Source organism: Natator depressus, chromosome 26 (genome assembly GCF_965152275.1).
Source record: "Natator depressus isolate rNatDep1 chromosome 26, rNatDep2.hap1, whole genome shotgun sequence".
Lineage (NCBI taxonomy): Eukaryota > Metazoa > Chordata > Testudines > Cheloniidae > Natator > Natator depressus.
The window spans coordinates 6,655,228-6,683,195 of record NC_134259.1 but is presented as its reverse complement, the minus strand read 5'-3'; the positions used below and the strand labels follow the sequence as shown (position 1 = coordinate 6,683,195).

At 44.0% G+C, this 27,968-nt stretch overlaps 1 protein-coding gene across 1 annotated transcript; it reads right to left on the bottom strand.

Annotated features, from left to right (window-relative positions):
• Window positions 1-27,965, bottom strand: SLC25A37 (solute carrier family 25 member 37). The gene is made up of 4 exons (XM_074939940.1): window positions 27,740-27,965; window positions 9,591-9,819; window positions 6,977-7,033; window positions 1-5,172 (listed from the first exon to the last, which is right to left on the bottom strand). The coding sequence occupies exons 1-4, from the start codon at window positions 27,911-27,913 to the stop codon at window positions 4,652-4,654; spliced, it is 981 nt and encodes a 326-aa protein (XP_074796041.1). The 5' UTR covers window positions 27,914-27,965; the 3' UTR covers window positions 1-4,651.
• Window positions 27,966-27,968: the final 3 nt, after the last annotated feature.

The following is a 27,968-nucleotide window of genomic DNA, read 5'->3' as shown; positions in this document are numbered from 1 at the left end:
TTATTAAATATATGTATGTCCGTTTTTTTTTAAGAGAACAATGTTGAATTTAAAAAAATGCAATTTTAAAACATCAACTTAAACAATAAATTTTAACACTCATCCTCCCCCTTAAAAAATGTGCGTTTGTTGCAGCCACAAAGCAGCAATACATCTGTTTCACACACAAAGTTGGTTTTAAAACGTCAACAGAACGTTATTGGCAGAATATTGAATGTATTTTTTACAGTTGCAACCTACATGAGATGCAGCCCAACATGGCTTTGGTGGGGATCCTTTTAAATTGGAGATCCAGCAGGTCAACACTGGAGTTGATAAACAAGCATTAAATTTTAATGAAGTCCCGCAAGAAGAGAAACTGGACACGGTTCCAAGAGGTCTCCATTCCAAGTTGAAGTTATTGGTCCATGTTGGATTACATAATAGAGAATATTGCCCAGAGTTAAGGGGCTAGGTTTTCAAATGCTCACCCCCCACATTTTCCAAATACTCAGAAACTTACATAGGACTTAAGCGGCTAGATTTTTGTAAGCGCTCAACAAGTGGGAGATCCCACGAGAACAGTCCCGACTTTCAGCAGAGATCAGCACCTACTGTGCAAGCTCTTGAAGCAAGTTTCCTTCCCCCTTCCCCCCTCCCCCATTGGTACCGAAACAGAAATTCAACTCTTCTGAAAGAGTTTGGCACCCACTTTAGGCACTGAGCCCTTGGCAAATCTGGCCCTTTGCATCTGATCTTGCACCTGAGGGCCGTGGAAGCTTTTCATTGGCCTCCAAGGACATAGGATCAGGCTCTATCTGCAGGTTGGCCAGAGTGAAGTCGTCAAAAGGATTAAAGTTGAGAAGTCAACAGAAAGGAAATGTTTGCCAGAATTTATGCAGGTTGCTACAGAGGTTGACTTCTACACACCAAAGGAAGTTCATGCTGGAAACAGGCTGTTCTAGCTGGTCTTATTCGAAGGCAAGAAACTTTGTTCAATTAGCATCAAACCCGAGTTGCAATGAATTATAAAAAAAAAAGAAGCCTTATGCTCCAAGAAGGTCTAAACAAGGCATTTGAGACAGCAGGAGGTCCACATGATTTTCCAGGGGAACTCCACCCTGCAATATTAGAGGGTTTTCTTTCTAGCTAGCAGCTCTACAACCTCCCCCAGGACTGTGAATGTCAAGCTGGGCTCTGGCTTGCTTCATCAGCACAAAAGGTTGCAATACATGAGCCAGGAGAGAATCCCAGCTCACCCTCACATCACCGTATCCTTCTCTCTGCAGTAACAGTAGTGAAAGTTTTGCCAAATAACTGAATAGGTGCAAATCCACCCTTATTCTGTTGAACAAGGTGGGGATACATGGAATTTTTCAAGGGGCCTGAACAAGTGAAGTACCCACCTCCATTTGAATCTGCACCATCAACATTCACCTCACTACAGGGATTAATGTTTTGCAGCTGGAAGATATGGAGAGGAAGGTCCTTGGACTATAAAGTTTACTTGTTATTATACCATAACTGACATAGTTCAATCTAAATGGTTTACTAGTTTCTAAATACCACACACACACACTCACCAATTACTTTCAAGTGCTAAGAACTGAGGAATACTTCTTGAACGTTGCTTGCCCATTAAATGGTCGCCTATCAAAAATTCAAGCAGACAAAAATTCTCCTCATTGAAGTCTGATCTAACCAAGCTTAAAAGCCTTCACAGAAGTCTGAAGCCTACATTTCAGAAAATTTACCTAGTCTGTATTTTGGCTGGTTTGTGACCAACCCATATCAGATTTGTATTCAGCATACTCTTAACAAGATTCTTCCATATACTCAGCATGCCCCCAGCTCCACTCACTTTTCATTAAATGTCAGGAATGAGATTTTTGAAGGCCGTCTAAACAGTCTTCCAAATCCTTTGAAAGCCTCAGGCTAAAAACCCTGCCAAGCTTGCATCTGCTTTCACACCAAGCTCTTGGTACAAAGATGAGCATGAATGCTTTCTAGTGTCAATACCATGCTCACAATAGGCAGAGGTTACAAATTCTGCACTTCAAAAAGCTAAATAAAAATTAAGCTTGTCAAAAAAGGGAAAAAAGTTAAATTGAATGTAGGGGATAGCAATAGACATGAAAAGAATGTTCCATAATTCCTTATCACTTGTAAAGAAAAATTTACACAAGTTGCATGTACATTCACTAGAGAAGTATTTCTTGTAGTGATTTAACTTCCCCAAATAAATATTGGTCAACCAAAGTAATTAGCCAAACTTAGTGTAATGCAAAAGTAAGATCACATGAAAGCCACCATACAGTGAAGGACCTGACTTCCAATTTGTCTCACTCAGGCCTTAGTGAAATTCCCCAATTTTACCGTGACTTTTCATTATTAGATAGATACAGACTAAGCTGTACTTGAAGTGAAAAACTCCATGTTAAAAAATTAAATGCAAACGTTAGACATGGTAAAGCTTTTTCACCTCATTCAGGTAAGCAGAAAAATGTACCGGTAAGTCATTGGTACAAGGTGCATGATCAAGACTTAATTTGGGGTTAGAGGAATACCAACTTCCAATCTAGTCAACTCAAAAAAGTAGCTTCAGGTCCTATATGTTCTCCCAGACCCTCAGCCAGCTTTTGGATCATAATTTTCCTTTTAAAACGATTCTTCCACATTGCTGTGTGAAAAACCCATTCAAAAAAATACAGGAGAAACAGCAAAAATGATCTTATACAAAGCGGTCAAATGCCAAAAACAAGCAAACAGAGAAATACTGTCTGCTGCAGTATCCGTTTTAGGAAAGTTTAAATGTTTGTCGTTTCACTCGTCGGTGGACAGTTTCAGGTAGAATCAACCTTTTCACACTGACGTCCCTTCAAAGGGGGGCTACTATTCAGTTACATTTCCAAAACCAGAAAAATCCTGCTAAGTTTTTCATCGATTGTAATGTTAGCCACCTAGTCCCAACTAGGTAGCCAACTGGCTATTAGTTAATAAATTCAGCATCTATAGTTCAGCAACAAGTTCAGCTTTTGCTCTTTAGACCAGCAAAACCTTTTCATCTTCCACAATATTATTGCACCTAAATTAGATAACTTGGGTCAAATATTAGATATTTAAAATTCAGACACTATATTTGCGAAAGTGGTCAGTTTAATTTGGGGAGAGCAGTCAATGGTTTTCCTTGCCTCAAGCGCAGGAGCTATACTTGGTAAACACTGGATTCAACATCACATTGTAAGAAGATGAGGTATGGAGGCTAAGTGGAGCCATCCACAAACGTCGCTTGCAAAAAAGCCCATAAAAAGAGAACTGAGGGTCCGATGTGCTTTTTTGAACGCACGGAGTTCTTTTCTACAGAAGCATGAAATAAAGCATCGGATTTCATAGCAGCAAATGAAGTCCCCAAAGCCCTAAAATCCACTGAACTTTAGGTTTTAGGACACTTCATTTATATATACCAATCGGACAACAAACAGCTGCTGTTTGTTGGCTTTGCTTTACAAAAAAGGTTTTGATTCTGCTGTTCTCCTGTTTAAGGTTTCACTTTTCAAGAGCTTTTTTTGCACCGTGATTGACAGTTTCCTTGTGGTCAGTATGCAACTCTTACAATTCAAGGTGAGTTGTCTTACAGAACTGTAAACCGATACTTTTGTGTATAAAAGTGTGCAGGAGCAGAGTAACATTCTGTATGTAAACGAGCACGAGTCCTGCACAGTTACTCATGTGTAAGCAGGAGCGAGGCGTTAGTGGAAAATAAGATTATGAATAAATAAGAGTAATGAAACCTATTATCTATTAAAACGCCACAAACTGTACCTTTAAAATAAGTTTGCCAAAAATACTCATCTTTCAAGTACAATCGTAAGTCAGCTACGGGTGTAATAATTAAACTAAGGTTTTTCCAAGAGCAACCAGTGGTTTTCGCTGCCCAACTTGAGATCCCTCAAACAGACCATTTTCAGAGAGCATGTGCTCAGCACTTTCAAAAAGTCGGGCTCCTTTAAGGCGTCAAGTGGACGCCATAAAACTGGAGGCAGCTTACATACGTACATATGAAAATCCTGGCCACTGTTTTGGGTTAAATGCTATGATTAAAGCCATTCTGGCTATTTAAAAAAAAAATAAAAAAATGCTTTGGTTCTTACATATCATGATGGAAGAATTCAGCTTTTTTTTTTCCTTCTAAAAACAGCTCAACTTCCAGCTGTACTACTATTAAAACAAAATTTCTACATAGAAAAATAAAGGATAAACATTATCCATCTATTTTATATTAGGTCATATATAAAGTTTGTTCAGTGACAGGATATTTAATTTCTTTGCTGTAAAATATCTCACAATACTGTTTTTTTCCCCCTGTGCAGTCTAAGTTTTCTCGTGAAGTGGTAACACTACATCTTAGCGCTTATCCAGAGGGAAAAAAAAATTAGTAATTTCACTTCTCGAAAGCTATAAATATATTAAAAAAGTCTTTAGACCATTTGATTCTAGCAAACAGGGTGCCAAATTTCGCCAATGACCACTTAATTCCTCTCCCCACCAACGACAGAAAAGTGAAATTCAATTGTGAATCCACAAGAAATCTTGCATGTTTCACAACACTAGCGAGTCCCTCAGAGTTTACAAAAATGTCATCTGAACCTTAGGCTCGCTCTAGTCAAGTCTTTCAATAAGGAGCTCTTTTTTCCAGCTTGTGCTTCGTGAGGAAGTACTTAAAGAATTCATACACTGACCACGCGATGGCAGTTGAAGGCATCTGGTAAATGACACGAGCCTGCACCCCTCGGAAATACCCGGGGATACCGCCCAGCTGATAAACTGTCCTGAAAGCATTGGCCATTCCGGAGAGGTGCCCACTGATGTTCGCTGAACTCAAGGCCATGTTTTCCTGAGTGTTGAGCAACGTCTTGCAGACGTCAAGGGGTGTGGTGGCAGCGGCAGCCACAGCTCCCGCGATGGCACCGGAGAGGACATGCGAGCGGGGGTTATATTCCCGGCGCGGGTTGATTTGCTCCTGCATGAACTCGTACGTGATGAAGTGAATGGCTTGGAAGGGGACGTTCATGGTGAGCTGCGTGGTATAACTCCGGTAGAAGGCAGCCAGTCCTTCAGTCCTATGCACTGCTCGTATGCACTCCAAGACTGTTTTGTAAGGGGAGTTGTACATCTGCATCCGCTGCTTCACCACTGATTCGGTAGTGGCCGCGGGAGGTCACGTGGCACCAGATGGGATGGATAGGCAGCCAATGGGATAAAAGATAAACAAGTTAGACACAAGTTCTTTTGTAATTATCATCATCATCATCATCTCAACCTTGAGCTATGCTCCCAATTCACAAGCATTGCAAACCTTCCCTACAGCAGTGGGGAGCACCCTAAGTGGATAATGCTGCAGATAGAAGCATCTATTGGATCTTTTCGTAAGTGAAAATCATCCTCGTCAAGTCTTTAAACAAAAAGCTACACACTTCACCCTTTCGTAGAGCTTCCCCATTCCGGAAAGAACTCTCAATTCCTCAGTAAGGCAAAGATCATTTCAGAGCTAACAGGGACACATTAAGAGGCTGATCCTGCTCCTTTAGAAGTCAGTTGCAAGACTCACCATAGCAACACCCATGTTACAGCAATGGAAGCACAACTGTGTGTTAAGTGACTTGGTCCAAGGCCGTAGAGACTCAGTGGCAGAGCTAGGGGTGCAACTCCCAAGCGCTTGGCTTGTGGTCCCGTGCTCTAATTAGCCACTGTGATGTTACCTCTTCAAAGAGGTTGTTTTTAACCAACAACAAAGCAGATTGGAAACGTTTAGTTTTCAAACATTTCTATTGGGGGGAAGGGGGAGAGAGGAATTTGAGTTTTTGCAAAAAAAAAAAAAAAAATTCCTCAGACAGTTCCAATAAATATAGAGAAATCTGATGCTATAAATATTTTTCCCTTAAGGGAAACTTGTCCTTCAAGTGTACATTGTGGAAAATGATGGGAGGGTTCTTAAAGCACTTAGAAATCAAACACATGAAGGCCACAGCATATCAAGAACATACACTTCAACAGCAGTTCCCTGATAAACATGCAGTAGTGAATGTTAAGCCACACAGAGCGAAATGAGGACTGCTGGGATACTTTCGGTGGATAATGTCTGTTTGCTTGCAAATCCAGAGTGCATTTTGCATGCAACACTGCAAGTTATGGGCTCCGGCCAGTAGTTACGCTGCAAGTGATTTATTGTGCAGCTGAGACACTCGGAAGACTCTGGAACTTTGGGGTGACATCATGGCCCCACAGACTCCAAAGGAGCTAGAATTTCACCCCAGACGTCTTCCCATTGGTTTAAAAAGGATGCACACCAAGGAACGCCACACAGAAACCAACAGGCATTCTACCCAAGTATATATAGTGTGCTCAGCACCATAGCATGAGGGCTTTAAATATCAAGTACCATGTTTAGAGAATGAATAAATTTCCAATATCTTTATTAGAATTTCCCCAAGATGATATTCTGCCTTCAGAAGGGTACCATGCTGCTCATGAGCAGAATTTCCACCCAAGCCTGGATGACATTTGCAGCACACATTGGTTTTTGTTTTTCTGATCTCTGGCTACACAACATATAAGAAGCTATAGATTTAGGGAGGCTTTTTAAAAAACACTCAAAACAAACATGAGAGCCAAAAGGGCATTCAGAATGTTTTGCCCTTCAACAGCTGGCTCAGAGAATCGGATAAAAAAGTCAATATTCAAATGGAGGATCAATTTTATTCCTCACATTTTATATATGTATGTTAGGAGAAAATGTGCTCAGAATCCACGCAACTGAGAAGTTCCATCCATTGCAGCTCAAGCGATCAGAGTTTCTTTGCACAAGCTTACCGTGACCCTTAGCTCACAGTCAGTGAAACAGAGTAGTAGTTACACACTACTCAACTGGTGAGTTTCCAAGCCACTTACTTTCTTCCCCCAATTTAACTCCACTTCCACTTACAATAAAGGACATTACCTTCAGCCGGATTCATTACTGCATCATGGAGCAATGTGGCCATGCTCCCAGCTATCCCTGCAAAACAGAAGAGTTCCCTTCACAATACAATTCTGGACAGCTTCTGTAGGTTAACCTAGGCCAGTGTTAAGTCACAATTCGAGACATGCAGTGCACAAAGTTACGCAACAGCCTCTGCTCCCACAGTATATTCTCAAATTAACCGTCCTGAGCTCTTCACGGAAGTGTGATAAAATCCATCCGTAGAACGGGCTGGAAGGGACACCTGCTACAACTTAATGTGCCGGCCACTGGAGTTGGGTCAATATGGTAAGTCACGTAGTCCATCCTGTTTCCGTATGACAGAATGGATGCAGGCTGCGCCCATGCTAGCAAACTGCGCCAGTTTAACTAGATCAGTGTAAAGACATCCAAGCTACACTGATAAGCAAGGTTAACACTGGTTTAAATGTGTTTTTAACCAGGAATTTGCATCAATTTACCTAGACTGATTTTTTAAAGTTTACTTAGTTTAATGTAATCTCTAGTGTATTTAAGGCCTTACAGATTCCTTAATTAGCACTGGTAGATGAGCTTCACTTCAAGCGTAACTAGATTTCCAGAGCCTCCCTTAGCCAATTTCTCATTGCCCGAATGGCTTTTCAAGTCAGTTCTCCTTGTCCTCCGTATTTAACTTAAATTTCCACTGTTGCTACTGAAAGCTTGTACAGTTTTGGCAAATAAACGTCGGAAGTAAGAGCACACGACTTTAAAGGAGTCGCTCAGCAAAAAAACATTAAGTCCTGGCCTATACTTAAGTGGTACTGGCAAAACAATGTCTGTTAAGGGTGTGGAAGAAAAAACAACCAACACTCCTAATCAACACAGGTATGCCCATAGAACCCTCTAGTGTGGACACAGCTATACCGGGTCACGGGAACCTGCATAAGCTGTTCATAAGCATTTTTATACTATTAAGTGCCCAAACTAGATGGGTTTGTTAATATAGCTACATTGGCAAAACCCTCTGTGTAGAGAAGGCCTTTTATCAAGCAGTTTAATGAAAGATTTAGTGCAGATCAGCTCCGCTGCAGAAATGACATACATGCAACTGGCCGTCAGTCACAGTCACTGCTTTGAGTACTGCATGGAAACCCAAGAAACCCTACGTCAGCACAGTAAGAACAAAGCCCCGATTTTTTTAAACTACAAATGCATTCATCACGCTGCTATGGTGTTAGATTTTTAAGTGTTAGAAGCATCTGTCATCACTGAACCTTGGTCCATCTGGACATGTAACGTTCGACACCGTGTTCAGTTTCAAGACCATCTCGATATTAATGATATGCTATGACAATAGGTTGGGACTAATGCACTCATTGTGGGACTAAGATGAACAAATTCCACTCAAGCTTTCACAGCTTAAGGCCAGGCGGGACTATCATGGTCCTCTAGTTTGACCCGCGTAACAGGCCATAGGGTTTCTGCAAGTGATTCCTACATCCAGACTAACTTCTGATTGAGACAGAGCATTCGTCCCACGATTTGCAGTGTGGCAGAAATTTTTGGTAGAAGGACGACGACATTTTGGTGGCCAGCAGTACCTCTAACAGAGACACTGTCTGGCCAAGTAAGGCGCTGTGCATTAAAAAGGGAAACATATGTTCTGAACACTGCAACTGGGCTGTGTGCCTATGTATTAAAAAACCCACACATACACACACAAATATGTTTATGCCAGCATCCCCTTTTAAGAAGCTGCTTCCCATAGAAGTTCTAATAAGCCATTTCTGTTCCTCTTACCCAGTAGGGGAAAGGTGAAACCCACTCAAAAGCAGAAGCCTACAACAGGAAAGCTTGTTTCAAAGCCCATCTGTTCTCTCTGGGAAAGTCTAAACAGCTGGGAGATGGAATTCCAAGCTCAGGTATACGCAGACATGTCAGTGCCACTTCAGCTGGCGCACTAAAAATGGTGCAAGGCTGCGATGGCACCGGTGGCGACTTGGGCTAGCCAAGCACGAAGGTTCTCGAGTCTCGGAAGGGGTTGTATTCAGGTGGCTAGCCCGAGCCACCGTCCATGCCACCCCTACCACACAGTTATTTTTGGAGCACTAGCTCCACCAGAGCTCACCCGTGTAATGTCTACCTGAGCTGGGCATTGCACCTTCCAGCTGCTGTGCAGACATATCCTATGTTGCAATTCTGGAGCATTATGATTGGTTAGCCCTAACGCAGCAAAGGCCCACCGTGCCAGTTAACATTCTCTAGAGGCCGGATTTTCTGAGCAGCTCAGCCACTATATAAAGCACCAAAGGAAGGGGCCAGCTTGTCAAGAAGAACTTGGCATGGTGGATGCAGAGCACTTTTGGAAGCCTGGCCATAAGTTTCCTAATGGAACCTGCTGGCTGCTGAGCCCTTGGAAACTTGGAAGTAGGTTTTGCATCTCCTATTTCTCCACCGCCCCCAAATACATGTACACTTCAAGTGTCTGTGCAACACCAGGCCGAATGCAACAAATCAAAGCCACTGTCAAGTTCTTCCCAAAGCACCAGAGTAGACACAAGGATGCCAGGCCACTGTAAAAGCAGGAAGCAGGCAAGAGACAGGTAATTAATTGCAAACAGTTGCAAAATACCATTGGCCAGGTGGCTATTTCCTCCGTGGTGAATAATGTCACTTAAAGTCCTTTTCATTTTTTCATAGCAGGCAAAATACATTGCATGGGCAGGGCCAGCCCCCAGCACGGTGACGTTAATTCCTCGTAAAGGCCTCCAGAAGCCTTCAGTGTGAATAATCTTCTTCAGGGCCCCATACACGCTCTTGTACTGGGCTTTGGGATCTGGTTGCAAACTCTGCATTCGGGTCTGTAAGAAGAGGAAGAGGACTTTAATTAGCTGTCTTCAAGAGAACAAGGTGTGCCAATCGTCCTAAAGCGCTGCAAGGCCCCTGCGAGCCAACATGCGCATCCCTGGTTAGAGGCGTGAATAATTCTGTTATGCGGAGCTCTGACATCTCCAGATTGTGCCACATTAATCCTTAGCCTGCACTACTGAGAAAATCTAAAACACTCAGCAATTGCCAAAGCTGCGCTCAAAGCTGCCAAAGCTGCGAAGCCCAGTTTAGAAACTCAGAAGGGACACGCTCCAGTTTGCGCCTCATAATCCATCACTGACAGTTAAAAATTCCAGAACACACCATGATGCCTTCGCTTATACTAACCTCAGACAAGGACTTCTCTGTTAAGTCCTTAGCAGCTGCAGCTTGTTAAAGAACTGCAATCCCCAAGGGTAACGGATGCACAGCTTTCCCATCTCCACCTTTCCTTCCCTGTGCAGTAGGGAACTCAAGCAGGCAGCAGATTTCTTCTGATGAAGGGCACCCAAGAAACAGTTTGTGCGATGCATACCAACGCTGCAGACATTCCAGCCTCATGCCAGCAGGGGCTGCTACAGCCTAAGCCCTTGGGGCTCTTTCACAAAAGAAAAGCACACCTCCGTTGGCACAGAGCCCAGGAACCAGTCTCTTCCAAAGTTCTAGGACAATGGAACGTATTAACGCTCTTAGGCCACCTAGACTACACTGCATTACGTCCAAGACTCCATAGTGACAACCAAGTGTTTAAAATAGTCTCAGCATGTCTAGGTCGGGAGGTTATAATTCAGTGGTCATATAGTCAAAGCACGAACATACAAGTGGGGCGAGTTCAGAGACAGCAAGTTTGCCAACTTCCTCACTAAGGGAGTTTGGGTTGAGCAAGGAATGACGGATTGAGCCTTTAATTTGTTCCTGTTATAACCCATACGCCATTTCCCCATTCCACATCTCAGCCTGGTTTTAGTGATTGTTTGGTCATTTCCTGGCAGATGCTGTTTACCAAGGCAATTAAAACTGATCTTGATAGTCCCGTGTAGCAGAAATTACTGAAAGTAAATTCTCCAACAGGGTGGGGGAAAATAGCGAGAACTTGCAGAGAGTTTGTGCAACTCTTTCGGCAATCTAGTAGAGCGTGTGTTAACGCATAGTATTGGCTGCTTACCAGAACCTGCAAAAACTTCCATATTTTCCTCTCCTCTTCTGCAGAGTGAGGACTCATGCAGAAATGCTCACAGAATTATTTCATCATCAACAGCACAGAGCGCTTTGTAATTGGTGACAAGCCTGTAACATTCCATGCCTCTAAAACAGTCCTGTTTTCTGTCAGCCCCCCAAAAAATGTAACTTGAGAAGGTTGTCAAAAGGTGAGGCCCCTTGGAAGAAGAGAAAGAGGCTTTCCATTTTGTAAGCAAGAAAAGCAGATCTCTAGGGAGGCCTAATTTATCTGGATGAGAAGGGACTGGTAAGCAGTGCTACACAGCCACACCAGGAGACAGAACTGTGGCCCTACAGGATCCATTTTTTGACCACTCAATGAGAAGGGTCGACAGAAGTTCCATGGAAAGTTTACCCACCTTCCTAACCTTAGACAGCAGACTTCTTATCTCCTTAATCTCACTAGCCGACTTTTCCACTGTTGCTGCTTTCCCCTGACAGACCATTTAAGAGGACAAGATACCACAGTGTTTGTTTTGACCAGAGGACACGGGATCTGGATGTTGAGGAACGCCTTTGATCCAGAACACTCCACGGAAAGTATTACAGCTATAGGGTACGTGCTTGGCCACTCAACGAAGGCATTATTTCAGCTTTTGAAAAAAAAAAAAAAAAAAAACAGAACACCTCCTCTCACACATCCACAACTTAAGTGTTTTCAGAGCTGAGGCCCTAAAGTAGGGGTGGCCAACCTCACCCTGAGAAGGCGCCAGAATTTACCAATGTACATTGCCAAAGAGCCACAGTAAAGCATCAGCAGCCCCCCAACGCCTCCTGATCAGCTGTTTCGTGGCATGCAGGAGGCGCTGGTGGGGAGGGAGAGGAGCGAGGGCATGGCAAGCTCAGGGGAGGGGATGGGAAGGGGTGGAGTCGGGGCTGGGCCTGTGGCAGAGCCAGGGGTTGAGCAGTGAGCACCCCCCAGCACATTGGAAAGTCGGCGCCTGTAGCTCCAGCCCCGAGTCAGTGCCTAGACAAGGCGCCGCATATTAACTTCGGAAAAGCCGCATGGGGCTCCAGAGCCACAGGTTGGCCACCCCTGCCCTAAGGTATCTGAGGCTTTGTCTGCGCTGCCAACTGAACGACAAAACTTTTGTCATTCACAAATGCTTAAAAAGCCCCCCTGAAAGACAAAAGTTTTGCTGTGGAAAGTGGCAGTGTAAACGGATCCTTGTCGGCAGGAGCGGACAAGGCGATCCCCGCTCGTAGGGGGCGGAAGTATTTTGTCAGCAAAAGTGCTGACAAACAGCGTTTACACTGCCCGACTTTTAATGACACGGCCATGTCAGTAAACGCTGTGTAGTGTAGACAAAGCCTGAGTAACTATGCAGGAGAGCCTTTGAATAAAAAAGGTGTTATAAAAGAGATTAAGACACTTTCAAAATACAAAATTACCCCGCCTTTGTCCAGCTCAGCTCTCGTAGACACAGAAGAGAGTCCTTTTCTGAACTTTTAATGGTTAACAGCCTCCACTATAATACCAAGCAAGTTTATAAACTTGCTTTGGTAGATGTAGGGATCTGAGAAGTATTTCAGTGCATTCTGCTCGAGATACCATCCGACTGCACAGAACCGTCACACATTAATACTACATCTTCTGTTTTACGAAGACTGCATAAGACACACCCTGATGTGGGCACGGATGTACTCATTTTAACCTCCCTCCAAATACGGAGCTTCTCACTTCCGCAAAGCTAGGCCTGATCTGCACCTAAAACTTACGTCAGCCAACTATGTAAGTCAGGGGCATGAAAAATTCACCCCCGAGAGACACAGTAAAGCCAACCTAAGCCCTAGAGTAGATACTGCTAGGTTGATAGACCGAAGAATTCTTCTATCAACCTAGCTCCTGCTTCTCGAGGACGCGGACTGACGATAGTGATGGAAACACCCCCTCAGTCACTGTAGCGAGCATGGTAGTATGGACACAGCCTACCTCAGATGATGTTTGCAAGCTCAGAGCCCTGGAGAATACCCGCATTAAGAAATACGGTCCCGGTACTTTACAGTACCGAGACAATATCTACGATTGACACAGCAGTGTAACAATACCGCATCTGTCTTAACACACTGAATTCCAAGGCAGCTGTTTTACAGGCGAGACTCAACGGAAGGAGTAAGAGCTGCGCTCATTGTCAGGGAATGGTTCAGAAGGACCGAGTAAAGGCAAAGTTGTGGTATTAGTCTGAAAGGAGAAGGGTTTCTAGCGTACCTAAAGCAGAACGCATTGGAAGCGTACTTACAAGATGCTCACAGCACTGCCAATCAGGAGGTGAAAGCTTTCCTGCTCAAAACTGCATAGGTATTAACAGCCTGGAAGTCAGTGATAAGCAGAAAATGATTATTAAAAAAAGCTTCTATCCACTGTATCCATTACGTCTGGAAAAAGCAGCTCTTTGCTTAGACATTTGCAGCCACTAAGCACTCCTATGCCACTTTTTACTCCTGGACATGAACGCTTTACACACTATTACTAATACCTGAGAACATCCCTTCACCTACCTCACAGGTGACACAATGTGAATCGTCCATGCTGTCAAAGCAACTGAGTGGGGAGGAAAAACCCAGTCATCCAAATTCTCAGTCCCCTACTCTAACCACTGAAGAACACTCCTTCAATTCCACTGGCCAGGGCCCTCAAGGGCAATGTCCAGGCTTATTTAGCAATTTAAATGCATTTCCTGGCCTGCATTTCCATTACATCTAGGTGCTAAGTGTTAGACTGCATGAGCCACCCATGTCCCTGCTTGCCCATATAATACCCAAATAGAATAGCAGGCTGTAAATCTGCTTTTTGCCAACCCAGTACAGTAAACCCCATTTACACAGAACTACCGATTAAAGGAAGATACAAGGCACATGAAGCAAGTCCCCTGCACATTGTTTTATTTGCGGTACACCCCCCTAAAAAACCAACACAACGCAGGAATTACATTCGTTAATGGACAGAAGCTAATTTACAGCTGATGACTTGCAACTGTCCGGCCTATTAAGTGAATCCAGTAGGTCTAAGCATAGCCATCAACCTGTCAACAACAGGGACTACCCCTCTAACTTGCGGGGGAGTGGGGGGGACGGGGGGCGACTACCAGAGACAGGCTTGCGGTTTTAGTCATTGCCCTTCCGTAACACTCTCCTTTCTGCACACCACAAAGAAGATGGGTGTATCTAAGTGTTTCTATAGCCCCTACTGCTGCAGAATCCAAATGTCTCATAATCATTGAAGAAGTGTTTGTCCTCACCACCTCCGGAGACAGGGAAGTGTTATCCCCATTTTACAGATAGGGAACCAGAGCAGGAAAAAACTAAATGCCTTGTGCAAGACCAAGCTGGGAGTCTGCAGTAGAGACAGGAATCAAATTCACATCTCTCAAGTGCCTTAACCATTAAGCTTCCTCCCTGGCCACGTGTAGTCATATGCTCTAAAGCAGTCATGCAGGGAACAGACTACCTAATAAAAATCAAAGATTAGGTAGCAAGCCTTTAATGATGCCATAAAACATGCCTCTATTAGATCAGCAAACACTTTGCACCATGCGCAGTCGAATCCATAGGTAAAGAAAAAAGGGCTTAAGCATCTAGTTACAAAGCATGTCAGAACTTCGCCTGCTTCCTGCAAAAGCTTCTAGAATTCAGCTAGCCCTTCGCCGGTTATAAAACAATAGTTACTTTGACCCTCTAAGACTTGCTGGGCACAAGAGGGTGCAATTCTATCCAGTGGAAAACCTGAATGAATGCCAAAGAGACAACATTTGGCTAAAGTCCAAAAAAACAAACAAACCAACCAACCAAAAAACAAACAACAAAACCCCACCACCCATAGGTGGTAATTTATGACTCAGATGCAGGATCATGAACCAAAGCACAGTAAGCATTACACAAGTTCCCCCTCCCCAGACTGTTTCTGAAGTTTAATCAAGTTCCTTTAACAACCCCATACCAAACCGCATTCACTGCTCTAACTGAAAAACGCAGTGCTTTTTGTTTTGTTTTGTTTTTTGTTTTGTTTGTTTTTTTTAAAGTGGTGGAAGAAAACAACAACAACAACAACAAAAAAAAATCAAGGACGACCTGAAGATAGGACAGGGAAAGGAAAGTGAATTAATTAGTGTCTTACCAGGTGGGAAAAAAAATAAATCATGATTTCTGTCAAAGAGGCTACACGCCACCACTGACTTGACACTAGGAATAGCCACCCTCCCGTCTATTTTGGAATCATGTTAGTTGATTTTAAAAACATCTGTCCTGACAAGTCACATAAAGAGCCACCTATGTAAGGGACACTAGGTGGCAGTTGCTCTAATTGTAAACGCAAGGCTGGGCTCAAGAGTGCTGGGTAATTCTCCCAAGTTCACTGTGCGACCTTGGGAAAGCAGTTTTCCCTTCCCTGTGCCTCAGTTTTCAAATACCCATCTTAAATATGTTTAGTTGCCTTTGCAAAGTGCTTTGAGAGCTATTTAAATACAAGTAATAACTGTGTTCCAAGAAGAAATGGAGGACTTGTGGCACCTTAGAGACTAACAAATTTATTTGAGCATAAGCGTTCGTGAGCTACAGCTCACTTCACGAACTCTACTCTGAAACCTGTGTTCCAAGAGAAAATTCACAGAATCTAATGTTGTATTGATAGAAATTCTTTAAAAATAACCAAATGACTATTTATTTTAAAAATGTTCCCTGAAGGTTATGCAACCCAAACATTGCTCCACTGAGCTAGCACATTACAGCCACTATCCATGTAATATAAGGACTCATTTTCACTTTCTGTTCCTGTCATGTCTTCAGCATCCAAGCAAGTTCAAAAGGCAAGTCAGAAGCCAAGCTGATGAGACTCTTTACACACACAAAACGTTTTAACAACTACGGAATTAACAGGCATAGTAATTTATTCAAAACCTCCAATAGCTTTACCCCTCCCCTGCCCCACCTCAGAGTTTTAATTGCTATGATTGTCAATGCATCTAAATGCCATTTGAGGCCCCAGATCCTGAAAACACACATGCCTAGCTTGACACAGGCTAGGTCTATGCTTAAATTTCAGCAGTAATGTCTGTTAGGAGTATGATTTTTGTGACACTTTTATAGCAGCAAAGCTCTATGCAGCCAGTTATACCGGGGGGGGGGGGGGGGGGAGCACTTTTCCAGCTTATTTTGTTCAGGGAACTCATGCCAACTAGAGTTCTTTTGCAGGTATAAAAAACTTATAAACTGCATCTACACATAGGTTTTGCCGGAACAGCAACACCAGCAAACCTTTTCTAGTGCAGATTAGGCCTCACATGCGGTCCTCATGGTTGCGTACTTGGGAAAGCCGACCAGAACAGCTAATGCAGAATAAACTATTCCAGAATAGTTTCCCATGTAGACACTATTCCAGAACCAAATGATTTTATTCCGGAACAATTATTCTGCTTTGTGAGTGAGAGTCAATTACTCCAGAATAAAAGTTCTTTTAGGGGAGCTATTTTGGAATATTTATTCGGCAATAGCTTATTCCACAACAGCTTTTCTGATCAATTTCCCCATTTAGACACACCCTCAATGAAGTCAATGGAACTAATCACATATTTAAAGTGAAGTATGCACACAAACATTGCTGGATCAGGGCCTTAGACCACAGCTATTACTGACATCCAGACTCAATTGTTTTGAAATTCACTGGGCCAGATCTGTTTTATAATTTTAGAACACTCAAACAGTACATCCGGAGTACATGAGCCTTGGCTGAAAACCAGGGAAGCCTGATTAGTTAAACCCACATGCCAAACAAAAGCATGAAAAGACAGCTCAATTTTCAAAGGCAACCAATCACTGGCACTAACGAAAACATGTGACTACACGCAAAGCACTAAAGGAATTTTGAAATACTTCTGTGCCACACCCTCTTTAGTCACACAGGTTCACAAGCATGCAGCTCCCGTCCACCCTTTTTGCACCGACTAGAACGCATTCTTTGTCCAATGCAGAAGAGTCTGATTTAAAAAGGAATTAATGTTTACAGATGAAAGAAACAATGTTATCAGTGATGCTCTGTGTGTTCTATCCTGTCCAAAGCAGCAAGTGTCAAACAATGCAAAAAAAAAATATATATGTCGATCGTTAAAACTAAGAGCATGACCCTGTGAGATGCCAAGCTCCTTACCTCCTTCTGATTGGTTTATGCTAAGAGCAGCCAGGAATAAGTTACATATGATGGATAGTGCACTGGACTAGGACTCGGGAGACCTGCATTACATTCTCAGCTCTGCCACTGATCTACTGAGTGACCATGGGCAAGTCACGTGCCTCTGTGCCTCAGTTTACCCATTTGCAACACGGGGAGAATGATTCTGATCTCCTTTGTAAGGTGCTTTGAGGTCTTATAAAGAGCTATGTATTGTTATTAATGAAGTCTTAATGGCAGTGAACCTAGACCGTTATTTTCTCTTTAAGTGTCACATCAACTTGGAAGTCTACGTGCAGGCACATACCTGATCAGTCTTCTTTTATTGAAGGAAGTTAAGTTTCCCCACCCCACAGAAAGCGTCCTTCACTGTTTTGGAGCAAAGAGGAATGGCATGTTAATTCATTCTCAGTTTATCTATTATTTGATTTCCAGTAGAAGCTGAAGTCCCCAATCAAGTTCAGGAACACACTGTGTTAGGTGCTGTACATACAATAAGCTTCTCTGTGCAGGAGTTGCCTTATGATCTGAATAGACAAGACAAGGAATGGGAGAAAAGCAGTAGCACCCCCATTTTACAGATGGGTAAACTGAGCTACAATGAGATTAAGGGTGTGTCTACATAGCAAAAAGACTCACAGTAGTGAGTCCAAGAGCTTAAGTCAACTGATTCAGACTCACACTGCAGGGCTTCTTCTGCGACTGCACGCAAGTGACTTAGGGCATGTCTACACAGCAGAAACAGCTGAGAGTCTCAGCGCCTGGGTCAAGAGACTCAGGCTCATGCTGCAGGGCAAAAAAATAGGCGTGTAGATGCTCCCGCTCGGGCTGAAACCCGGGTTCTGAAACCTGGCGTGGGAAGGGTCTCTCAACCCAGGCTCCAGCCCAAGCAAAAAAAGTCTGCACTGCTATCTTTAGTTCTGGAGTTGAAAGCCCAAGTCAGTTGGCCCAAGCACTGAGACCCACTGCTGCATGGTTCCCCCCCCCCCCCCCCCACACACACATTTTTGCTGTGTCCATGTAATCTAAGCGACTTGTCAAAAGTCACAGAGGAAGCCTATAGCAAAGCCAGGGATGCGAGCCCAGGTTTCAAGAGAGCAAGACATGTACTGAACTGTCAAAGCAACCTTGTACCCTTGTAACTATAAGCCTTGTTCCCTCTCTCTCCTCCTGTCCCCTTCTCTCCCCCGCAGCCGCCCCCCCCCCCCGAACCAGATGTCTACAATCAAGACTTTTAGACCTAAAATTCTTCAGAGAGCAGGGGCCACATTGGATTTCACACTTGCAGCACTGGTAAGTAATTATTGTTTTGACACCAACTCCACAGAGCTGTGTGGAAAACAATTTGCTGTACATTCATCTGCACTGAGCCTTCCTGTAAGCACTAAGATACACCTGAACGTACGTCTACATTTAGAAAGCTGCAATAGTGGCTATAGAGTTGCCTATTAATTTATCCCTCGGTCGTGAGGTTAGGACACTGAGGGAGGGAAAAAAAGGACTAACAGGTGTATGCTTACTCATCCAAGATGTTTCAGTGTTCCTTTTTGTATTTTTGCACCTCTCATGATTTCTTGCAGTATTAATTCCTCGTATTACAGTGATCTGATCCATCCTAAGTGTGCAGTAGCCAAACTAGCCACACCTCAATATATAGGAGTTGTGCAGCAGTTATCTTGTGCACTCAGAACCTCTCAAATCAGATGTGTGGAAACTACCATGAGCTGCAATTTGCATCTAAGGCCACGTCTACACCAGGAACTAGGCCTAACAGTTTGCTATACCAGCAAAGTTGCACTTTTATCAGTATAGTGCATTTCTCACACACCCTCCACACACACACACACACACTCCTTATGCATGCACACGCTTCCCCCAAGTCCAACAAGCTATACCAGCAGAAGTGTGGCTTTGTCGGTGTAACTGCATCTAATACTAGGGGCTTTTCCAAGCACAGCTATGTTGGCCAGGGATCACAACTCTTCAGACCCCTGCCAACACAGCAGCTATGCCAGCAGAAGTCTGCAGCATAGACAGCCTCAGACACTGCAACTCGGTACTGAAGTTGGCTGGTCCACCTTTTCAGATGCCTGTGTGAAGTCAGCAAAAGATGCTTTAAAAACCTCACATCCTTAAGTGATCAAGAAAGTGTTTTACCCCGGCCATTTAAAATAATCCTCATTGCATAAGTGGCAAAAAGCCTATAGAACAATTAAGGTTATCCAGTTAAGCTGGTTTCAGTTTACCCAAAGGAGGCAATGCTAAAAACAAGCTATTGAACTCCTTGCAGAAAGCCAGGACATGAAAAACGTACAGGACTGGCTGGATTATGTAACACCCTTCATTTACCAGCCCAGTCCACGGATACAGTTGACCTGTTATAAAGACTCACTATATTTCAGTTTGATGGGTGCATTTAATGCCTGATCTAAAGCCCACTGAAGTCAACGGGAGTCTGATAAATCCCTTATACAGTGGTGCCCACAATTATTTGTTTGGTCTGGGCAGTCAAGTGAAAGAAGAAAAATTCAAATGTTTCTCTTTATTACCCCCCCCGCCCCAATTCTAGACATTGCTAATCGTTTAAGATCTTTAACCATTTAAGAAAGTTTTGAAGTTCTCCTTTGAGCCAGACATGACCTCGCTAGTGCTGTCAGTCAACACATGGCTATTACAAGAGAGTTGGCTACTAGACTTCCTACCACATTCTGGATTTGACCTGCCCTAAGCATTGCATTCATTCACTTCCTGCTTCATGACCCAGGCCTTCAAACAAAGGAGGAAGCTTTCATCTGCAATGTATATTTTATTTAACCCTTTCTGATATTTATGAAAAGATGCAAGGCAGAGCCATAGTGACTATTCTATTAAAGCAAAAGTGATTCAATGCTGCATACACTAGTTTAACCCCCAAGTTTTACTTTGGGGATAGTACAGTATGGAAGTTCTACACACTAGCCCCTTCACAAGATTCTTACTCCCTAGCTCAGAGCTTCCATTGCTGCTCTTTTAACCGAATATAGAAATAGAGCAGTGGTTCTGAAGCTGTATTGCAAATGCTACTCAATGACAGGAAGGTACCGAAACAGGAGAGGGAAGCAGACAGGAGGATCAGGATACTAGAAGGTTTGAGAAACCCCGAGATACACCCATTTCTTCACTGTAGTCCTCAATTGATGTCCACCAGTGCCAGGTGCTGATCAAAGCAGCACAGCAGGTTAAGCAGGTGCATTTCACCCAACAGGGGATACAAGACACTAGCAACTTTTAAGCAGTAGATTCCAAAGTGTGGTCTGCAGAGCACTTCGCACATCATCCACAAAGAGCAGATGGGTCACAAGTTGCCCCCTCATTTCCAGTTGAGAAATTGCATTCAAAGCCAGGTTTCAGAGTAGCAGCCGTGTTAGTCTGTATCTGCAAAAAGAACAGGACGACTTGTGGCACCTCAGCGACTAACCAATTTATCTGAGCATAAGCTTTCGTGGGCTTAGTCTCCAAGGTGCCACAAGGTGCTCCTGTTCTTTTTGCTTTAAAAGAGTTAAAGATACGTTATCCTCCTAATACATGTTCATGAAAACAATGGTTATACCTGCCACAGGAATACTATTCCGGCACCAGTGGGAAGAGGAGAGGTTCACACTACAAAAAGTTTGAGAAACCCTAAATTCATTGTGAGATCTGTAGACAATCAGATTTACTTTAGCAGATGGAGGAGAGGGGTGTCGGGCAGCACTAGGTAGCGGTGGTGGAGGAGGTATGCTGTGGGGAGGTTACTCTGCGCTATCTTGTCACTGGGTTATTTGACTTGAGCTGGGGTAAGTGATGCCGCTGTTTATTTGTTAGTGTATTTAAGAGAGATTTTCAAGGGCACCAAGAACATTGACGGACACTCATAGTAGAGCAATAAAAATCAAACGAGTATTTAATTTTCTACCTAAAGATAACATTAACAGAATAATTAGAGCTTAATTTACTTCAATAAATTGCATGCCAGATTAAGGACCTCTTAATAGTTAATAACAAAACTCAAAAAAAAAAAAAATACTGTCCAGACATTTAGTTAGTTTATAAGGGGTTTTCCTGGAAGTTGCACAAAGTTAACCCCTATATTTCACCACTAGCATTACATAAGTAGAAACAGAAATTCATCAGTCTTGTAAGTAATGTTTAGTCAATTTCTTTTAAAAGATGGAAATTTAGCGTCACAACCACGACATTTTATTGCAAGCAATCTATTACTGCGTCTAAGGTTACTGCTGCAATACTGACCATTTCAATTACCAATAGAAAGTCACTAGAAGTCAAGTTTTTCCAACAGTCTGAGACATGGAATACACACTCAGCCAGACTGTAGCCGTAAGTGTCAAATCCTCTTAATGAAACCTATGAATTCCAGCCACGCAACTTCCTTGGTATATATGTACTTTGAAGCTTCTTGCTTTTAACACGCAACTGTATTAATATACTAGTTTCACTGTCACTGCAGGTGACAAGCAGATCACCCAACATAATCCGTACTAAAGGAAGAGGTTCTCAGAGGATGAAAGCTTTGGCTTGCCCTGTAAAACCAACTTTCCCGAACCGTATCAGACCACAGGACTGAGAGAAACTCCCGATTTCTAATTCTAGCTCTGACAGACTCCCTTTGAGACCTCTGGCAAGCCAATCAAACTCTGTGTCAGTTTCTTCATCGAAAGAGAGGAATATTGCTTACCCAGTGCACTAGTAAAGTCAGATTCCAAGTGCTTTATGAGTAATATAGTATTACCTGGAGACCCAAGATCCATTGTGTTAGGCCACATACAAATACATGGCACAAACTCTTTAAGGTGGGGAGTGTTATAATCAAAGTACACAAGAGAAGGATCATCATCCTCACTTTACAGACTGGGAAACAGACTCCCACAAAGTGACTTGTCCAAGGGCACACAGGGAGTTTGTGGCAGAGTCAGGTATTAAACTCGGATCTCCGAAGTCCCAGTACCCTGCCTTAACCACACAATCACCCTTCCATTTGGTACTAAGTATAGCACTGGACAGAAGCGTGGCTGGTCCGTGGGGTCCGATGCAGAACAACAGAACGGAGAGTCTGGCTCGTGCATAGAACACCGAACCAGGACTCAACAGACCCAGTTTTACTCCTGGCTCGGCCACCAGTCTGTTGGCTGTCCTCGGGCAAGTTACTTCCCTTCTTTGTAAATGATACAGACCTCCTCCTTTGTAAAGAGCTCTAAGACCTACAGATGGAAGCAATATTTTACCAGCCAGCTCTTACAGAGCGCTTCTCATCTTTTGCAGTTTGCTGTAGCACAGCTGTTGCTATTGAAGTCAGCACAGAACACCTGGCTACCTGAAACAACCTTTACAAGAGGAAGCTTTGAATTAAACTATCAAAAGGGACACCCTAAGCAATGAAAATTACGATCAAAGATGTAACAAGAGATCATAGCAGATGGGAGGTTCCAGGAAACAGATGGCAGGGAAAGTCCTTGGCAGCGCCACTTCAAACATTTCTTCACACACTGTAGCTGAAATGGGCTCTTCCTGTTCACTTTCCTTGATACTTGGCTTTACCTGGCACAGAGCAGCAATGACACACCAATCAACTCCCGCAAACTGCCTGCAGTTTCCTGGTGGCATCAAACCTTGAGGAGAGAAACTGTAGACAGCCTCTTGAATTTCCAAATTCTGCTGTTCAAGCAAGCGTGATGGCTCAACCGCAATACCTAGCTCTTACGTAGAGCTTTTCATGAGTAGCTCTTAAAGCACTTTATAAAGGAGGTAAGGATCATTATCCCCATTTTAGATGGGGAAACTCAGGCACAAAAGGGAAAGCGGCCAATGGTCACTCAGCAGAGTCAGGAATAGAACCCATGTCTCCTGAGCACCAGTCCAGTGTTCTAGCCACTGGGCAACACTGCCTAAGAGCAGCCTACATGGACAGAATTTTGCCATTACACCTGTGCAATCCCAATGGGCTAAACAAAGGCATAATTTCGCCATGTAAGTGGTAAGGCCTACCTATTTTCTACCTATATGAGCAACTGCAGCTTCCGATAGTGCTGCACAAGGGTGAGGATCACAGTTTGTTGCGTTACGCTCCACAAGTGGCTGCACTTCAGCGGTGGGCAAGTGACCACTATATGTACATAATTTGCAATGTAACAGATTGGCCATGTCTGATGATGCAAAAGGAACATGCAAATAGAATTAGGAGTATGTGATTAAGAGAGATAAATCAAGTCACTTAAAGTAGAATTTTGCTAGAGAAAAAGGGTTGGGTTTTTTGGGCACTTCATTGTTGTCAGCTTTCATTCTTAGCCCACCAGGATTGGAGAGATGAGATTCTAGATAATACTGCCTGCCACTGTAAGTAGAGCACAAAATCTGAAAATCTGAATTCCAGTCCCAGCTGTGGCACTGTGTGACTTTGGGTTATTTGCTTATGTTCTATGCCTCAGTTTCAGTATCTACAGAATGGGGTAACATTTACCTACCTTAAAGTGCTTCGAGATCTTCTGATGGAGCATGCCATTTAAGTGTGAAGTACTACTATCAAGTCATCACCCCACCCATCAGAGAACACTTTACCCTCTTAAAAAGAAAAAGGAGTACTTGTGGCACCTTAGAGACTAAAATTCATTTGAGCATAAGCTTTCGTGAGCTACAGCTCACTGCATCGGATGCATTCAGTGGAAAATTTATACATCTCCCCACTGTATTTTCCACTGAATGCATCCGATGAAGTGAGCTGTAGCTCACGAAAGTGTATGCTCAAATAAATTTGTTAGTCTCTAAGGTGCCACAAATACTCCTTTTCTTTTTGCAAATACAGACTAACACGGCTGCTACTCTTTACCCTCTTAGTAATCAGACTGTGAAGCAATTTAGGACTGTCGTTCCCCTTGACCATGACATACATCTCAGTGTATTTAACCTTGCTACAGAGAAGCTCTGCTTAAAAGAAAACAGACATTACTTTCATTTACTCCCTCCCCACCAATTTCCCAGTAAAGGAAATGCCCTCTTGAATAACACCGGAAAGTCCTGAGTGGTGATGTGCAACTCTAACCATGACTTGGCAAAATACAGTAAGCTCATTATACCTGCCTATTGGCATGAAAAGGGAGGTGGCTTGGGGTTAACACTACTTACACTGTTAACGTAAGCCATATGAGAAAAGCAATGCCCCACGATTAACACCATTCTGCAAATTGTTAGAAAAAGCATGCTTCAGCATTTTTAATCCAGCACAATTCAGTGACCTAGAAAGGTTGCACAAAAGAACCCGAAGGAACTGGCTCATCATGAAATACTCCCGCTAGAATGGAAGTCAGGATTGAGGGGAACAAACGGGCATAGCAATATTCCCTGTACATTCATCTGTCAGCGTGCAAGTGTCTTGCGCATTAACAGTGTGATACTGGAATTTCCTCTCTTTCCCTTCAAACTCATCTTTCTACTGTGGTTTCAAACAGCCCTGCAAGTACAGGGGATAAACCAGACTATCAGCTCCCCCAGAATTTACTTGGGATCCCTCTCCCATTTGGCAAGATGTGAAAGGCCAGGCCAACCCCCACATTGAGAACCTACCATCTAAAGGGCCAAATAGGTCTCTGCCATCTCTAATTTAGGATTAGGACAACATGCTTCTAGATAGCTACAGTGAATAAGACAGGGATCATTTGCTTGAACTAGGAAAGAAAGCTTAGTGGAATATTTTGAAACAATCCACTTCCTAACAGTGACATGCCCTACTATTCTAGGGGTGTTTATCAAACTGTGCACTTAGGAATATTGGGGCATAAGACATACTAGATAGGTTGTGAAGACTAGCAACTTTGTACAATATATTCTTATCCCTGATCAGTAAGGGCTACTTCTGTGCATTGACCTCAAAGATTTACAATATTAACAACTTCGCCTCATGCCATATGCAAAGTAGATATTATCCCCATGTGACTAATGGTGAAAACAGACTGCAAAACAAAACACACCACACAAGAGACAGACACAGCAGCAAGTCTCGGAGCCCAGGTCAACCGACTCAGACTCATGCTACAGGGGCAAATATTAGTAGTGTAGATGTTCCCCTTTAGCCTGGAGCCAGGTCTCAGAGCCTGGGCTCCAGTCCGAGGGGGAACATCTACACTACTATGTTTTGCCCCACAGTGCAAGCCTGAGTCAGCTGACCCAAGCCCCAAGACCCGCTGTGGTGGGCTGTTTTTTGCTTTGTTTGCCCTGTAGACCTACCTTAAGACACTTACACTAGGCCACAGAAGATGCCTACAGCACAGCCAGAAATAGAACCCAAGGATCCTAATACCCAGTTATCCACAAGGCCATCCTCTCCCTCAGGACAGACAGTTAGTTCCAGGCCTCTGTTGTAAGCAAGTTGAGCCTCCCAATTAAGGTTTTTGCTTTTGCACTGGACTTGGCTGGTGTTAGACTCAGATGTGTCCATTTGCAACCCACTAATTTCACTTAGAGTTTCAGGTCACTGCAGAGTTCTGTCTGGTTTCAGACAAACACCAGATGAAGCTCATCAATTTCATATTTTTTTTCCCACCCAAAAGCCATACACTGGCCCAGCTTTGCAAACCTTCAGTGAACTGGGATTTGCAGTGAAATCTGGGGCCAGGAGAATTCTGCCAGCTTTCATTACCCATGTTTTGTTTCTATTCTTAAGCCTGCCTGCTCACTAAATTCACTGTGTCAAAATGTTGACGCACCTCTTAAAAGGTCTTCGTCATTTACAAATCACACTGTTTGCAGTCTTTATAGCCTTTTTTTTTCCTCCCCTGATTTTAAGCTACGCTCTATTTGTGAATGGATATATAGTTAAACAGAAGTCAAGAACAAGTTTTGGAAGTCACAATAATTACTCTGAGATCCATACAACCTCAGACACCTTTAAAACCTTCCATTCTTTACAGAGGTGTTAATAACCACCGCAGTGTCCTAACATACATGCTAACTTCCACGGGAGTAGACCGGAGCCCAAACAGGGGTCTATCTTCATAACAATACCGCTGTATTAGCAGCTTGTCAGAAGTTAGCAGCCAGCCTGGACAGGCATATACATGCACAAGCTTCGTATACATGTACACGTCAGAACTAAATGCATACAATCGCAACGTTAGCCAATAGTTTTATCTTCCTCCAGAGGGGATGAGATGCACTTGGCCACTGAGATCAGTTCATCAAACTCCGCCCTCATGCTGGGCAAAGAGGGTTGCTGCTAGGCTGTATTTAAAACTCCACCGGCTGCAAGTAGTGCACCCATCATTTAAACAAGGATTCTGCTTTGGCTCCTTTCTGTTGACCCACCACTTTCGACCCTCACCTGCATCACTCCAACCTGGGCTCATACGTCAAGCATCCTGGAGACACAGACTCCTCGGAACTCCTAAACAGACAATACCAGCTGGCACTACCACCTTCTTCACAAGATTTCTCTGCAAGCAGAACATGTTAAAACACCCTTGAAAAGGAATCCAACAGGTTCCACAGACAGGTTCACTGTTGATTGCACAACCTGAGTTATTAACATGACACTTAAAAGGCAAACCAACTCTTCCCTGATACAACTGAAGCAGAAACATGGCACAATATGGACTTTTACCCCTCCAATGAACCAAGCTGCCCTCACAGACACTGCGCTGTTACATCCTCCCCATTATCTGGACCCCGTAAAAGTCAGTAAGAGAAGAGTAAAATACAATTACAGGATCAACAGCCCTTTACACCTTCATCCAGGCTGCAGTTGCAGATCACAGTGCAGGAGCTGCAACCCTCCCTTCCACGCAGGCTCTTTTCTGAAGCTCTCACGTGTTTAGAGTGCACATGCATTAGTCCGAGATACACAGCTCTTCCCATGCAGGCTGACAGCTTTCTTGAGTTTACTGCTAGACCCTACATTCATTCCCCAGGCCCACTTCGTAATCTATGGCACAGAACCATGAGGGGCGATGATGCCCCATGCGCCCCAGTTTTGCAACAGGACAGGAAGGAAGCAGGGGGGGAGGGACTGAGAAAAATTCTACCTTACCCCACAATACATAGAGAGAAACAACAGATGCCCACCTATTTACAACACAGAAGGGGCTGGGGAGCACAACTCCCTTATGCAAAGACACATAAGAAAAGGAAGTATAATGCAGAGGGGAGATTTGGAGGTGGGGGGGGGGGGAAGACAGCAGCCCCGCGCATTTTAAACTGGAAAGTGCAAAGCACACTCACTCCCCCATGTATGCAACAACCAGCAGGGAAAGGGCGCACTCACAAGGAGATGGTGGGGGGACTGCAATCCCCCCACCAAGAGGAAAGACGGGAACACAATCACCCCAACACTTGCACGACTACATGGGCAAGGAAGCACATTTGCACGGACACACACACACAGCCCGTTTGCAATAACGCGGAAGGAAGCGCCACATAATGAGGCGGGCGGGGGGAAGCGGTAAATGCCCCCCCACCCATGCACCAGCGAGGGACGCCCCCCCAACCAACCCCCGCCCTGCAGCGCCGCGCACCTTGACCGAGTCCACCGGGTACATGACCGTGTGCTCCAGGATGCCGGCCACCGCCCCGGCCGTCATGTGGGTGGAGAGGGAGGCGCCGGTGGGCAGGCTCTCGTAGTCCTCGCCCGGGCTCTCGGCCTCCATCCCGGGCAGCGCCGCCGCGGGCCGGCCGCGGCTCAGCTCCATCGGCGCGAACAAGCGAGGCGCGAGCGGGTCGCGCGGAGAAAGTTCACTCACTTCT